Below are 17500 nucleotides of genomic sequence, written 5' to 3' on the forward strand. Positions count from 1 at the left end.
ATTGATTAAAATGACTATCAATTTGTCCCCGCCCCCCCCCCCCCCCCCCCCCCCCCTCCCAAAAAAAATCTCAAACCGGCACTTCTATGAAGACTTCCTTGAAGTCCCAGGTTTGAGAAATTCTGACTAGATGAGGTTCGTCTTATTCGATCGATACTTGAATGACAAGTTTTCTGGCCAAAATTTTAAATACGTATTTTTTCATTGTAGGGCGGTATCACATAATATTATATAGACCAAATTGTCTTTCCCATAAACCAAATAAATCCACAGAAATCAACCATAATACCAAATAAATCCACACGATACAACAACTAAAATCTAAAATATTATAAACCAGGCGGGCAAAAAATAGCCCTGATGTAGATGAAACCGAAAATTACGTACAGATAATTCATTAGAAAAGGTTTATCAATTATGAAATTAAACATAAAAAATACAGTACACACGACATATCGAATTCTGTTTAAAAACGTTAAAAATGGTAATGGGTGGTGGTGGGGGGAGTGGAGGGGGAGAATAACTGAAGTCTAGAACAAAATATGTTTTGTATTTTAAAAAATAGAAAGAAAATACATTGAAATTAAAGAAAATATTCCATTTGATATTACAAACCATGAATGTGTTTTGTGATTTTAAACGCTATCACCGTATCAACCATTGTTCATTTTATTTAGTTGTTTAACAGCATACTTTGTGTGAACAGAATCTTGGCAATCGATACTTTAAAAAAAAAAAGAAAATACAAATCGCTTGCTTGGAAACAGAGTGGCTCAACAAGGGTCTGGTCTTTGATGCGGAGCCAGATGGTAGGTCCCGAGTTCGACTCCCAAGCATTCATTGAGCTAGTCATCTCGCCCTCGCTCACTTTGCGGCGCTGCACTGCGACTGCCGCTTGGGTTATTCCAGTCTACTCTTGGAACAGACCCTAAAGACATAACAGCTTCCTAAATCCATCGATTAAAATACATTCTCGCGAGTTTTGTGGGTTTCCATCATTTTGACATGTTGAGAGTATCATTTTAGTCAATCGATATGACTTTTTGACTTATGCCTCTTGGCTCCTGGTGGAGCATAGGGCCTCAACAGCATTCTTCCATCTTCTTCTGTCCTTGGCACAGACCTTTGCCTCACTCCAGGTAAGATTGGAGACGTTCAAATCTTGGTGAAGGCTTCTCCTCCACGTCCGAATCGATATGAGGAGTAACTATTTTCTGGATAAAATGTAATATATGGCGTTTCCTTAGCGCACGGCTGTGAGAACTGCATATTATTATTTTATGTAGATACGAGTACATTTTTATCACCTTTGACGGGCTGTATACAACATGGTTATAACAATACAATATTGACATAGACACACTCACACAAGATGCACACTAGTAACATAGTAGTTAAGTGCCAGTGCAAGAACAGATGCGTGCGTAGGCGGAGTGGGGATAGAATAATAATAATAATATTATATTTGTCTTAAATTCTTATACAAAAATAGATCACGTATATTCAAGATGAATGGGTGTAGGGGAGTGGGGGGGGGGGGGGGGTGAGTGGTGTAGGATAGCTGAGCTGAGAGTTGATAGAATATTTGAATGTTTGATCGACGTGCGTTGTGACCTGGTTCAGTGCGCCAGATATATAAATATTTCCTTGATTGTCTGCTCACTAAACATTGAATGGGTAGTTGTATATAATCTATACCTGACAGAAAGTACGTCACAATAGCAACAGATCTATTCAACAAGTAATAGGTAATTATGATTCCCTACTTCATTTTATGGAAACTGGGGTTTAAATCAAGTCCACGAGCCTTGGTTTTCTTTTCACTAAGCATTGAATGGGTAGCTGTGCATAACCTTTACTTGACAGAAAGTACTTCACAATAGATCTATTCAACAAGTAATAGGTAATTATGATTGCCTACTTCAAGCTATGGAAACTGGGGATTAAACCACGTTCACGAGCCCCAAAATGCTCTAAATAGTGTTTGAAACAAATCGAGGTGAGGCCAATATATAAATAAATAATTAATTAATCAATGCATCATTATTATCATAAATTGAGAAATCAGGTATGTATATGGAGGGCAAGACTGGTGCTTGTTATCAAGGTCCTGACGTCATGCAGAGTTGAGAACATTTAGAAAATAGACATTATATAATTTTTTTTTAAATCATGAAAACGACCCATGTCATCCCACGCAAACAATAATACCAAACGAAGCCAATTTATACGTAAAAAACCAACAAATAAGTAATAAAGCTCATCTCTATTATTAATAGATACAATGATTTACGTTAATTTTTTTGAAAGGAGAGAGAAAAAAGGTAAACAAAGAAACATAGATACACAAAGGTCACCATCCCAAAACAAAACAAAAATAAGATTATTTATCTCCACAATAAAAATAAACAAACAACCGAAGTAACTGGGAGCTCTGCCGTACTTTGACAAAATACTTAAATTATTTTTTATTTTTGGTCAGAAAACATTTTTACTTCAAATCTTATTAACTGATTAAAACAACCATCAACTTGCTAAAAACGTCCGGATCTGATTCTTTAAGAAGGTCCTGTCTCAGTTTGAAGAGTCTTTGGCAAGTTAATGGTCATTTTGTTTGATAGATAATGGTTAGATAGATGGAAGTATAGATAGATAGATAGATAGATAGATAGATAGATAGATAGATAGATAGATAGATAGATAGATAGATAGATAGATAGATAGATAGATAGATAGATAGATAGATAGATAGATAGATAGATAGATAGATAGATAGATAGATAGATAGATAGATAGATAGATAGATAGATGTATGGAGTGATGGATGGATGGGTGGATATATAGACAGGGAAGACAGAAAGAAAAAAGAAAAAAAATAGAGAGAGAGATGATGAAGAGTAAGAGGAGGAAGAGGAGGACGAGGAGGGGGAGGAGGAGGACGAGGTGGTGGAGAGAAAGAATGAGTGGGGGAGGCGAGAAAGGTAAGAGAGATGGAGACAGAGAGAGAATAGAGAGAAAGAAGAAAGAGAGTGGAGAGAGAGAGAGAGAGAGAGAGAGAGAGAGAGAGAAAAGAGAGAGAGAAAGAGAGAGGGAGAGGGAGGGAGGGAGGGAGAGAGAGAGAGAGAGAGAGAGAGAGAGAGAGAGAGAGAGAGAGAGAGAGAGAATTTGAATATGTCATCCTACCGGCACGTTGTTCAGTGTTCCTAAAGGTCACTGTTCACGTCGTGCTAACCAATGTCATAATAAACACAAAACTACATAAAATCAAAACCAAAAGGCAAGTTCAATCCCAAGATAACCGTGCATTACCAATATTATAACATTAGGGTACTTACAAACAAAAGACATTTTCAAACAGACAGAATCAGCCGTCCGTTTCCGAGCCGCCAGTTCAATCATGTATTAAGACGTGGCGAGCTGAATGCCGAAAGTTGAACTCAAAATCAATTTGATGAGAATTATGATCACTGACATCTTTGTAGTGTAAGAAACAAATTATATCTCCACAATAAAATAGCAATGATACTTAAATTCAATTACTATTCAAAGTTAAAATTTAGGTTTCAGCATAATTGGGTTTAACTCGACACAACACCAGTGGCGGTGGGTCACTTTTTTGAGTTTCGGATCGCTGTTAACCCAGATAATAATTTTTAAAAAGCGATCTAAATTTATCTTTTAAATGTACAGATGGCTCTGTCTGTCTGAAGATGTCTCTTTGTAAGAACCGTATAAAGAGGATAAAAAAGGGAAGGGGGTGGATGTCAGTAGACATAGATAGAACATGCCAACATGACAGAGTATACAACTCGTGTGTGTTTGTTGAAGTAAAGGTGAAAAGTCAAACCTTGGTAAACCTCCAATGTAACGTGTAATCAACAGGATATGGGGACCACTGGCATGTGGGGAAAAAACAATAGATATGTTATCAAATACACATGGAACATATAACACATTGAATACAAACTAACAATGCAAGTTAAAAATAATGTCTTTTGTTGACTGTCTGGTTTCTGTGGCCCTTGACACATCCGTTCATGCACTGGGGAAATAAGCTCTTGCTGTCTTGTTTGTTAGTTTATATTATTATTATATCCCCTATATTATTGCTTTCCCATTCAATATTTCTCTCTATTCTTGTCCTGGATAGAAACTTTTAAGCCACAGTTTCTCGCTTGAATTCTTTTCCAGAGAGGAAAGCAGTCAAAAGTTGATCTATTGTTCATTTAAAGGAAAAAGCTTAAGCCAATCACACTATATTATTATTTACGACAAATATATAAGTAGTCCGCGGGATGTTACCAAATAATTACTGATTCCAACACAACGGCACCAACCGCCTAGCACAAAATCCGCGGATGACATTGTTGTCTATTTGTTGCATGGTTCTCTTTCCATAGGACAATCCATCGACTCAACTCATTCATAGTTGGCGCGTATTCGAATTTATGATCACAGCTAACCCTCAGGTGTATTTGTTTGGTTTTTTTTTTAATTTTCTGAATCCAACCTATATCATATACTAATGAGTTAGACCCGACGTGCACATATTAGCAGGTCTGATAATCGAAGACAATATAATTATGGGCTTGATACATGTATTACATTGTTGTAATGGACAATAATTTGCGTTGGTTTGAGAGTATTTTTACATTATTGCAATGAGCCCATAACAATTTGGGTTATCAGACCTGCAAATAAGTACCAGTTGGTTAGGCGCCATTCATTGTGCTTGAGAGCTAATAGCAGTGTGTCTTTTTATATACACGTAATATGTGACGCAACGTCTCATTATGTATTAGTCGAGTAAGTCAGATGACGGAAATTGAACGTAGAGTCAAAATTACTCGATTTACGAGATTTAAATGACACTTGAATCCGCATAAAGTCAACAATCTTAAACTTAAAGTCATTTTCTGCTTAAAGTCAACACCTATTTTAGTCTCAAATTTTATGTTCTTTATCTAAGTGTGTTCCATTGGTGTTGGATAAAGTCAACTTTTGCTTAAAGTCAACTAATTATTCTGGTCCGGCGGCGGTGTTGCATTTATTAGGATGCCACTGTAATTATAGTTTTCACTGATTGATAGTGCCGCGCTGAAGACCGGTCTGGACCGCGGTCCGACAGTCTTTTAGCTGTGAACCGAAGACCGGTCCCAGAGGGGAAGACCGGCGCCGGTCCTCACTTCTTATCACCTTTCAACTAGTGCGGGGCGGTCCTTGCAAGGACCACGGTCCTACGGTCTCGCGCCATAGCCTACTACTTCCCCAGCGATTCGTTGCTTCGGTTGCCTATCTTCCACCAATCACCACCCATCCCACTTAATTAATCGCACCCACCCCCCTTTACCATACACTAAACGACACAGACGACCATACAGGCAGACGACCACCAACCTCCACTCCGCAAACCGCCCTTTCGTGTGTGAGATGGGGGGAACAGGAGGCGCACGCCTTGGACGATTCCATTATACGGGGTAAATTTCAAAATTTACTACACCATAATGATCGCAATGACAATGATCTATGGTGAAGGCATGACCCCTCTTCTCTAATGGGTTATTGTTTGAAATGTATGTGACTACAAAAGAGTGTGTGTTTGTTTGTGTGTGTGTGTGTGTGTGTGTGTGTCGAACCTAGCAAGTAGCAAATCCGATTTTTTGTTTTATTTTGTCCATCTCTTGTCACCACTCCTTTCTATCGCAGTGTTGTCATTTAAAATAATACAATAATATTAAAATTTCGTTTGGTGTTATTACTAATCAAATAATATGAGTTTCATTAGTTTCTTCCTTCCAAAAAACCCAGTTATAACGTCTGAATTTTAAAAAAGTCCAATAGAATATTTGGGGACCCCGATAGCTCAGTTGATAGAGCACTCTCTTTATACGCAAAGGGCAGAGATCGATCCGGGTGCAGTCGATTTTTTTCTGAATCCCTGTCTACTCAGCAATGAATGGGTAGCTGAGTTTGTTAGATCTGGCGAAAAGTCACCATCGACCCTCTTATCACCTCATCCACCCCCTCTTATTATAACTTCACGTCTCTCTCTTACTCTTCAATGCTCGCTGCCCTCTAATGTGTGTGTGTGGGGGGGGGGGGGGGGGGGAGGAGTTGCGTGTGTGTATCAACGCCACGAACAACTCGATCAACGCCTTGGGGGGGGCCATTATTCCCGTTAAGGGGGGTAAATTTCAAATTTTTTTAAATTTTCGAAGTAACAATGAAGTACGGTGAGCAAATAAAGAAGGCATCACCCTCTTCTCTAATTAGGTTACAATTTGAAATGAGTGTGACTACTCCGTGTGTTTTACTCCTGTAGGCCACGGTTTTCATCGTGTAGCGGTCTTTAACGGTTCAAGAATGAACGATCCCACACTCTCAAAGGTCAAACCGGTTCGAATTTCCAACAGTCTCTCAGGAATGTTCAATGTCGGTCAATGCGGTCTTCATTTCCCAAGGACCGTAGGACCGTGGTCCTTAAGCTTGCCAAGGACCGCCCCGCACTACTGATTGATTGATCGTTTGTTTGTTTTTATGTGTTTAACGGCGCTTTCGACACTATTAAGGTCATTTAAGCGCTCGTTTCTGTCTTTTACCAATTTTTATCGGCCTTGAGGGACCATAGCTGCTCAAAACGTGTACTGTTGTAATAAAATCTTTATACAAACATGTAACTATTATAATTTTGATTGAACTTTAATAGCACGGTTAAATTGAATTTATAGTCGATTTACATAGTTGGATCATCCCCACATATAACCGCATTGAGGCGGTAGGTTACATATGCTTCCCTCTATCTCCTACCAAAATCCATATCGACTCCCATGGGCATTACTGTATGTATCAAATTACTATTGCCTCAGAGCACAGCGACATTTCAAACACAACTCACTGCTCACGTTTAGCTGTGATCTGAGAGCACGTCTGCTGTGTAATGTAAATACTAAAGTGTGTGTGTGTGAGTAATTCTATTTATAGACATGACTATAAAACAATGACGCAGGGGATAAGAGCGTAGCCATCGTTATGTTATAGCCTGGTACTGAAATCCAAAAGGACTGGCAGTTTGACGTCATTATTTGGCTTTTGTTTTTGCACCGCCTAGTGAGTTGTCGTTAGTAGAGCTCATGTAAACAAGTTATTTCATTGGTTGAACTATTGAATACAACTCACGATTTGTTTTCTTTTGTGGCAAAAGACTGGCATTTTGACGTCATTTTTTGGTCAGTATCAGGCCATAACTTTACGAAGGCCACGACAAGAGGCGGTATGTAATGCAAATGAAGAGTGGTTTTCAAAAAAACTCCCTAACTCTGTTTTTCCAAATTTGAGATATTGAGGATTTTTTTTCTCTAAAACTTCTCATTCGGTCTATTATTTTATCATACTTCAAATTCGCACAAATCTAGAGAAATTCATGTGTCAATTGATGCTTAAAATAATGTTTACATTTCAATTTATCTCATAGATGGAAAATATCAAAAAGTAGAAAAATCGACTTAACGATTTTTTTTTTTTTTTTTTTTTTTTTTTGTTGTTTTTTTGTTTTTTTTTTTTTTTTTTTTTTTTTTTTTTTTTTGGAAAACCAGCCTTCAAATAATAAACGGATAAGAATTGTAGTAGAAAATCAATGTTCTGAAACTGTTTCAATTTAAGGAAACATCCCTAAACCAGTCTTGGATTGTCACAGTGTAGAACCCGGACGCCAACGATATTCTACAGACTCTGACAAATCACTTTTTTTTTATTTTGGCCTAAAATCGTTACGTCAAATAAATAGCGATTGATTAAAATCATCCTCAACTTGTCCAAAATTTCCAACCTAAAAGTTTTTTTGAAGTCTCAGGTTTGAGACATTTTAAAAAGTTGATGGTCACTTAAATCGATTGAGTAAAAGTTTTCTGGCTATCACAAGACAGGAAAAAAAAAGGGGGGGGGGGGAGTTGAGATGTGTTTTGTCAAAGCATGCACTGGAATCGTTATCGGGTTGATACACGAGACATTCGTACGGTGTAATAGTAGTAAGCCGTGAGCACTTTGTCCCTTAACTCACTCAACCCGAACACCGACTATATCCGCAGTTTACCCGGGGCTACCTTTTACCCCATCCCATGCCTATTTATTACATTTTTTCTGATACACATTATAGATAGTATGCGCTTGGCTAAGAAGCTCATAACATTGCCATCCGGAAGTATAACGGACCAACACACAAAATTATGTGTATCCATGAACGTTTATAGTCAGGTTAATACAGTTAAGTGAGCATTACTCTTAAACGCGGATGGCAAAAAACAATAACAAACACCTGAGTGACGTCAACTAAGAACTATCGATAGGCGTAGTATCAAAGCTTAAGTTTTTTAAAGTTTTTGCATGTTGATGGTTGTTGGATAAAGCTATGTACATGCATAGCATGAAAAGTAGCAAAAATATCTAGGATTGAGTGAGTTAAGCTTGTTTTCGTCTAATCAATCAGAATGTTGAGAGGTCTTTTTGTCTGGCCTCGTACGTTTTGTTTTTATGTTTTGTTATTTAATTTTGTAATTTATAATTCACTTCGATTTGTGAGTGCGGGAGATTTGCCCAGGAATTTTATTTTGTCTGGAGTTGTGGCACTTGTGCGTCTTTGTGGATTTTATACAGATTTGAATTTTGTTTTAAAGTGAAACAGGCACACGCACATACTCCTCTCTCTCTCTCTCTCTCTCTCTCTCTCTCTCTCTCTCTCTCTCTCTCTCTCTCTCGTTGTCTCTCTCTCCCCGTATCTCTCCCCGTATCTCTCTCTCTCTCTCTCTCTCTCTCTCTCTCTCTGTCTCTCCCCTTCTCTGTCTGTCTGTGTGCCTCGCCTGACACTGCATCATTCATACCTTTTCAAATGAAGTACATTACGCGAATAAATGTATGTGTTTAACATAAAAATTATAATTAGAATACGAAAGCAGACGTCCACTATACAAGGGACTCAGCTATCTTATTTATAACCGTATCACCATATAACAATGTACGCCACATGGCAATCAAAATATTATATTATTATAGAATTCCACTTTACAAGAGAAAGTGTGTAAAGTCTGCCCATAAAGTGGTACAGCTCGTGACAAGCTCTGAAGCATCTCTGGTCATATACATAAAAACTGCACTGGTGTCAGAGTGACAACTGGACAACATAAAAACCTTTTCAAGGCGGGGCCGAGACTTCACTGTTCTCAAAATTTCTCAGCTTATTTATATATTTATTTATTTATTTGGCATAATAAAAATCTGAGAACTATTCGTTTTCATAAAGAAAGCAATCACGGAGAAGGTATTCAAATGAAACCCATGTGACTACTCTCATAGAAAAAGCTAAAAGATATATGAAGAGTGCTAACTCCGTTTTTTTTTTCCATTTTGAGATATTGATTATTTCCCCTAAAATTTCTAATTCGATTTCTCATTCGGTCTGTTATTTTATCCTTTTACAGTGTATTTAAACTTCAAATTCCCACAAATCTTGGGGAACTCTTGTGCTTAAAAATAAAGTCTACGTTTCAATTTTTCGGAAAATCTCAAAATGTAGAAAATCAGCTTAACAAGTTTAGGAAAAACCAGCCTGCAAATGATTTTCACGTTAGTGTGAAATGGAATCCTGGCTTTAAAGGGTTAACATAAGGCTGCAGATGGTACTTTGTCCTAATATTTCCGGTAAAGGATGACCGTAAAGATCGATAAGTGCATTGAGATGGAGTTTATGGGAAGAATCAACGAGTGTCATCAATGCTGGGCCTTGATGCCAAAATATTAGCTTTTTGATTTTCTTTGAACATATTGATTTTCTATGCCCTTGAACCTTTTTCAGACGCGACGAACTCCCCCCCTCCTCCCCCCCCCCCCCCCCCTCTCTCTCTCTCTCTCTCTCTCTCTCTCTCTCCCTCTCTCTCTCCCTCCCTCTCTCTCTCTTTCTCTCTATCTATCGATCGATCTATCTATCTCTATCTCTCTCATCTAGCTATCCATCTCCAATTATCTATCTATCTTCCTCTCACTCATTCTTCCACGTATTTGCCTTTCCAATTAATTCCTTCTATTCACCCCTTCCCCAATTCCTCATTCTCCTCCTCCACCGTCTCAGCCAAACCTACTTGACTCCTCTCTGTCAAGGATTTCTTAAATTGAATTACCCTTCCAAAGCGCTTTGGGCACATTTAGGTGGGCATTCATTGTGCTATATAAAACTCCACGTTAAAATAAAACTTAAATATTAAAAAAAAAAAAAAAAAAAAAAAAAAACTTAAATAAATAAATTTTAAAAAATAAAATAAAATAAAATAAAATAAATTTTTAAAAACGTTAGCAGAGCAATGCATAAAATTGTCTATTCTGCTGATTTTTATTCTTTTCCATCAAACAGCGGATGATCACACAAGAATCACCAAAATCGAATTCCACTGAGTTATTCCCCTTCATTCTTCCCTATTTATTGCAATCACGTTTGTCAGCCAGAGTTAATGTTTGTTGTGAGGAAATTCCAACGTAATCCAACCTGTTCCCTTGGAAAATAATTACAGAAGACATCAAATATCATTTGATAGATAATAGAGAACTTAACCCTGGGATTAAGTCAGCATAAAATGTCTTCTATATTTTTAATGTTAGAAGATTTTCCTTCAATTTTAAATGTATTGAAAAAAAATGTCCTTTTCGAAATAGCATAGTGAAGAAATCTGGCGCAGACGTGAGCTTATGAAAATCGAATCGTTGCTTTTTTTTAAAAAAAATAGTTTTGAGGGGCCGTCTCAGAGAGTCGCATTTCTCTATACAAAGTGTCTTAAACATTTGACAAAACTTTTCTAATTTGTGTGTCCCTCTTTGAACCCAATCTTGTCTCTGAGTGATGTTACATGCTTGTTTTCGATAGTCAGAACATGAAAGAAATCTTGTTTATCTTTACAATAACCATGCAACCCGATAATTGATACAAGATCACCTTGTTTGACAAGATATCCCTAGATAAAACACATTTCGTCTGTCATAACGAATACAGAGATACATTTTGAGAACATCGCAATGTTTGTTATTGTTGACGATTGATTTTCAAAACGAGACCGGTACCCTCCCCGCATAATCCCAAGATTCATCCAACTTTTAAAAATCAACTAAAACAAACTCGTTGAACTGAAGGGACATTATAATGTCGACATCGAAACTATCCCTCCTCCCACTCCCACCCCACCATATTTTTTTGACTGAACGGTGTGTGTGAAACAAGCAGAGTAGAAAGAAAAATACAAGAAGAAATCATCCCAAAACATCAGCGTGCCGCTCGAATAAAACATCTCCGAAAATCAGCCTGTCTCAACAATAAAGGCATCACACCTTTCCAGATTGATATCTTAACCCGAAAAAAAGTTCCCTAACCTGTCACTTTATTGCCTATTTTGACTTGAATTATTGAAACGATGTCTATCAAAGTACTTTCTCCAATTAGTAACAAAAAAAATTGAAATACAGAAGCCAAAAACAAAAATATAGCAACATTCATTGTCAAGCTTACACTACAGAAACCGGGTAAAACTCCAGGGTTTCAAGGGGCGCACAGTTGTGTATGAAGGATTACTACGAAATAAAACTACGGCAACCATGAGGAAATGGTAATGGTAGGCATCTGCTGAGTCCAAACAAGTTGTGAGTGAAATGAAAATCCCCTAGAGATGACAGTGGTAATCCCTGGACAGTTAGTGAGATGGACAGTCATGTGTGTGTCAAGACTGTGCCGACTGATAAGACTGGACATGGCCGTATTACACTCATTACTTATAGATGGAGATATGAAATGGCCATGGAGTGACCATTACTAGAAAATTGTCAGGACGCGTTATCTTTTCATGTCTCTTACTCTTACCGTTTGTCCATCCCGCATTTTTATCTCTATTAATTGAGAGCATCTCCTGCATTTTTTTTTGTATCATGCAAGGTATTCATTCAATTATTCACCCAACAATCCACCCATCCATCATCCACCAATTTATCCATCCATCCATCTGCCCATCCATCCATTCATCCATCTGCCCATCCATGCATCCATCTATTTATCCATCCATCTATCCATTCATCCATCTGCGCATCCATCCAACCATCCATTCATCCATCCATCTACCTATTCATCTATCCATCCATCCATTCACCCATCCATCCATCTATCTATTTATCTATCCATCCATCCATCCATCTATCTATTTATCTATCCATCCATCCACCTATCCATCTATAAAATGTAAACCCAACCCTTTATATGCAAAGACAAGTGAAAGAAAAGACATAATAACAATTATTTTCATATCTTTGATTACTTCAATTCGATCTATGATACTGTGTGCATTTATTTCTTAGATTTGAGTATACTTGTACAGAGATATCACAATGTATAAAAAATACGTGGTCAGTGACACTAGTCTGAAGTTATTTTTGCCACCCAGAAAGGTGATCAGCCCTCATAAGTGTTACACACGTTTGCTATTGTTTTGTCAACAATGACGAATCAGCATTTCACTGAATCGGATTCTATCAATAACTTTGTTGTTTTTGTTATTGTTGGCGATTACGAGCCTGAGTATTTGACTGAATATCGGTTGACTGATTTGGGAAAGAGAAAGCCAGAGAGATTATATTCCACAACTTATACCGCGCATAACTCGAATCCGTTCGTTCAGCACGCATAAGCAAAATACCCGCAAGACGTACACTCCAGAATAGTGAGCTGAGCTTGCATAGTAGATGTCGGGTTCCATTTCACGCTTGGCAAACCGATATTTCCACTGTAGTTGAATCCTGCAGTAATGCTGGGATCTTTTATTTTTTTTAAAAATCGTCCTGAGAATTTCTGCCCCGTCATGGTGAACGTTGTAGTCTCGGTTTTAATCAATCTATCCCCAATTAATTATCTTTTTTTCCCAAAAATGTACAAGTCTGTATTCTTTCTAGACATTTCTATGAAATTTTTCACTAGATATACTTTGTCAATTGTAAAGTTAGGTAATCTGGTCGGTTTCATTCTTTGATATTAACCCTTAAGAAACGGGAATTTCGTATTGTCTCGTCTCGTATATTGTCCGTCACAGCTCCTCCGGTCAGCACTAACTAGCTTTCAGTCGGCAAATCAGAATTTGTAGTACATAGTACCAAGTCAATAATGTGTCTACATGAATTACGTCCGTGTGGTTTGAAGTGAGACACAGCCGGTAGGGCATGCGGCCATGGATTAGAAGGCACTAAGTCAGGCGTAATCGGTTATCTAGGGTGTATGAATAGACGGGCCCAATCGGGATCACTTGAAGAACGAGTTTTCGACTATCCCAAGTGGCTCCAACGAGAAAAGAAAATCCTTTAAGTTGGATAATCAGAAATCGAGTCCCGATAAACGTTGGGACGCCAATTTAGTGCGTTTACTTGTATGTTTACGAAGCAGGCAGAGGTGGCAGGGCACTCGCTTTATGACCTGACTTTGACACTGCTCATCAAGCAGTAAATAATTTGCTGGGACTCTCGAGACCTTGTTTAAAAGTTGATAATACAGTACTTTGTTTTGGGTAGCTGAAATGACACCACCTGCATTGATTAATGTTCGCTGTTATCATCATCATCATCATCATCATCATCATCATCATCATCATCATCATCATCACCATGATCATCAATATCATCATAATCATCATCATCATCATCATCGGAGATCAACATTATCATCATACACTCAGAAGAAAATCGCCAAATTTCTTTCTTTTTTTAAAAAAAGATTTCTTCTTGTTGTTGATTCTTTGCGACAATCCTAGAGACTTTATCCTGAACAAACAATCCAATCGTTATTGAGTAAACATCTATTTTACACGAAAAAGACAAACGTCTAGATAGAAAACTTAACACCCGGAAATTTTCTCTCAATAAATATCGTATGTTATAATAATAATATAATGGCGAAATATGACAAACGTTATGAAGGATGACTTGAGAAACCAATATCAAGTTGCATCTTCTTAGTAGGCTTGCTGTTGTTTGGGGGAAAGCATACACAAATGAGGCTATTTCGTTTCAGGATTATGTAGCGGCCACATAACACAAGATAACATTTTGTCATTTTGTCCATTGGGAAAACGGTAGACAATATTGTTCAAATTGAACTGAATCCATGATATGAGAGAGGGAGGGGATGGAAGGGAGGGAGGGAGAGGGAGAGAGAGAGAGAGAGAGAGAGAGAGAGAGAGAGAAGGGGGGGGGACGATAGAGTGAGAGAGAGAGAGTATGTGTTGGGGGAGGGGGGGGGGGGGGGGTAACTGTTTGAATTATGACCCGTTTCAAATTCCAGAAAGCAGGATAAAATCCAGTTCCACTGTTCCATACGATTCTTTAAACTTCGTCTGCTGCTAGGCGACAGACAACTTTCAAATTTCTGGTAAAGATGCAATGGTTATTTCAGTGAATTATTTTTTTATTATTATGATTATTTTTAAGATCTTGACAAAACGGTTTCAAACTAAGAGGATAATTTTATCTTTTAAAAAATTAAATATTTCCTTACCTTAAGTAAATGTTTGTTGACCCATTTTGTAAACGTCTTCTTTTGTACCGCATCTCTCTCATCTGGGGATGACAGGTAAGAAAAAGTTAAGTCAAGTTAAGTAAAGAGTCAATAGTAACAAGAACAGAGGGTATCCTATTCAAACAATAAAACCATCTTCGAGTTTAAGTGAGCTTTAATTGTGCTTTTTTATAGCGCAATATCTACTCAATGTGCTCAAAGCGATTTACAAGGGGTCCCTGGCCAACAGCAACATATACTACAACATATTTAGGACGGGACATGACGCCTGTTAAGCGATGTTACAATTTTTTCGGACAGACACAACGCTGTTAACGGCCAGGTAGTCATTTTACACCTGAGTAAGGTGAGAGATTGTGAGTAAAGAGCCTTCTCCAAGGACTCGAACTATGCGCCGAGCGAGGCTCGAACCCAGGATCTTCCGATCCGAAAGCGAGTGTCATACCACTAGACCACATAGCCGCGGAGTTAACTCCTTCCAGATAGGATCCGATTTCAATACAAACTTACATATTTTACTATTTCAACAAATGTGAGGCGTTCTATTCATAATGATAAGTATTGAATTGTAAGCTTCAATTTATTAAACGAAGACATATACTGTGGACGTTTCGGATTTACCCCATTATCAACAAAATACGATGAGTGAAACACTAAGGACGAGTGAGATATGTTAGAATGGCGTAGTTAAGGTGAATAAACAAAACATTGTCAATAAATATGGCCAATACTACGGAATCATGGATTTTTACACATCCAAATACTATCTACATATTTCATTCTTCTCAGTAAACATAATATATAAACTCAACCCTAGTCTGATATATTCAAGTGAAAAAAGCAATTTTCAACATAAAAAGGCACATATCGATGGCCGGCGGATCAAACCTCTGAAGCCCCGATTTTCACGATCGGCGGATCAAAAGTCTGAAGATTAGACCTCTGATGACAACGATCGGCGGATCGTTAAATAAACGTTAAATAAAACATGGTGCACAAAGCTCGTATATTATTATATGAAGACTTCAGAGTTTTGATCGGCCGATTGTGAAAATCGGGACTTTAGGTTGATCGGCCGATTGTGAATATCGGGACTTAAGGTTTGGTCTGCCGATCATCGATGTAATATGAAAAATCGTCCTAGCAAAGCAACTTAACCCCTTTGAAAAAGGCTTAAATGAAAAGAAAAGAGCAGCAGAAATTGGCAGGGGCGGCCCTTGAAGTACTTGAAGCCTCTTGAGTCTCTTTTCTCCCACTGGTTATTGTTTCAGTAACTGTTGATTGCTTATATACTTCCCATATGTTACAATACTGACTTCTAACGCAACTTCTAATGTCTTGAAATAGTCGAATGAGCCTCTTGACGATGCAATCAAATGTCACGTAACGTGTTTTATTTTTCCACTCGTAATCAGACACTTATCTAAATAAGTAGCTTCGTTGAGAGAGAGAGAGAGAGAGAGAGAGAGAGAGAGAGAGAGAGAGAGAGAGATCTTAACTTTAAATACAGTCGAGCTTGGAGATAATTTAAAGTCAATGACAGCAAAGAAATGTTTTGACTAAAAAGGTCAGACAAGCCATTGTTTGCTACCCTATTGCAAAAGTACTTTCCGCCAGATCTGATAGTCCCAGCTACCCGCTCACACTGTATGGTGGACAGGGATGGGAGTCAGACTGCACGCGGGATCGATCCGGTCCCTTCGTGTGTGAATCGAGTGCTAAACCAACTCAACAATCACGACTCTTTAACATTCCTACCAAACTGCCCCCTATATCATATCTTTTAATCTTGACACTGAACGCCAAGGACGATTGTAACAAATAAAATATATCGTTTTATCTCCCATATAAACTTCTTTATGATCACTAGGTACTTTGAAGTAGAGGAGAAATTATGATTTTAAAATGCCATTAAAAAAAAAACAACCATCCATTATCTCCCTTTTCTACTTCATCATGTATTTTCCAGACCAGCAGTTATCACAGGACTTTAAAAGGGGCCGAGATACAAAGGAGATAGTATGATATTGTAAGAGAGAATTAAGAGATAACAAGAGGCATAAAAACGGATAAAGTACTTGAATATGAAACGGATTGACATATTCCATAACAAAATAATCGGTATGAAGTGAGACAGGTGAACGATAGCAATCCCATTATTTCTCAGATGGACAAGAGGTAAAAAAAATGTAACTTGTGGAGAAACCCCAATATTTGCGGGGAAATTAAAGCTATTACGAGAAGAGACGCGTACATCAAAAATTGACGAAAAAGTCACTCATATGATAGATGCTGTGAGCTTGGCTAAGAAGCTCACAACATTGCCAAAATATAACGGACCAACACACAAAACGATGTGGGACCTTCAACGTTTATAGTCGAGATAATACAGTTTAGTGAGAACTACTCATAAACATGGATGGCAAAAAACAACAATGCAACAGAGTGACGTTCTCTGACAAAACGTTTGTTTTTGTTTTTGTTTTATTTTGTTTTTTCGATTTTGACCATAAAACATTTAATTCAAAATTTGATCGATTAAACTGACCCTCAAATTGTCGAAATGAGAAATCAGAAAGTTTCATTTTCAGAATTTTGGCAAAATGAGGGTCGGTTTTTTATCAAGCAGTGTTTGAAGTAAACGTTTGTTGTCCAACATATTATTTATAAAATGTGTTGAACCGGTTGAATACCATGTTATTATCTAACATAAAGCGGAATCTTCGAGACAATTTAAAAGCGTTAATGGAAAAGAAGACGATAAGGATTTAACCTGGATTAATAAATTGCTCTCTGACTGCCAAAACAAACTGACACAGATTAGAAAAATAAAGAAGTAGAGATATACGAAAAAGAAAAAGAAATAATTACAGAACAAATAGATTTAGTGGAAGTTAAAAATTTGACAGTTCAGGAGATAGT

General features: G+C 37.7%; 1 protein-coding gene across 1 annotated transcript in view; it reads right to left on the reverse strand.

Annotated features, from left to right (window-relative positions):
* The window catches only part of LOC144963381 (dystonin-like), a 281117-nt gene that overhangs the window by 228781 nt on the left and 34836 nt on the right, over nt 1–17500 (reverse strand). The window contains exons 3-4 of the mRNA XM_078897353.1: nt 14558–14619; nt 3848–3895 (exon numbers count right to left, since the gene is read on the reverse strand). Coding sequence (XP_078753479.1) covers nt 3848–3895; nt 14558–14619 — 110 coding nt within the window. The remainder of the gene's footprint in view (nt 1–3847; nt 3896–14557; nt 14620–17500) is intronic.

The sequence above is a fragment of the Berghia stephanieae genome, chromosome 1 (genome assembly GCF_034508935.2).
Source record: "Berghia stephanieae isolate SIO BIC M18660-M18661 chromosome 1, UCSD_Bste_1.3, whole genome shotgun sequence".
Classification (NCBI taxonomy): domain Eukaryota; kingdom Metazoa; phylum Mollusca; class Gastropoda; order Nudibranchia; family Aeolidiidae; genus Berghia; species Berghia stephanieae.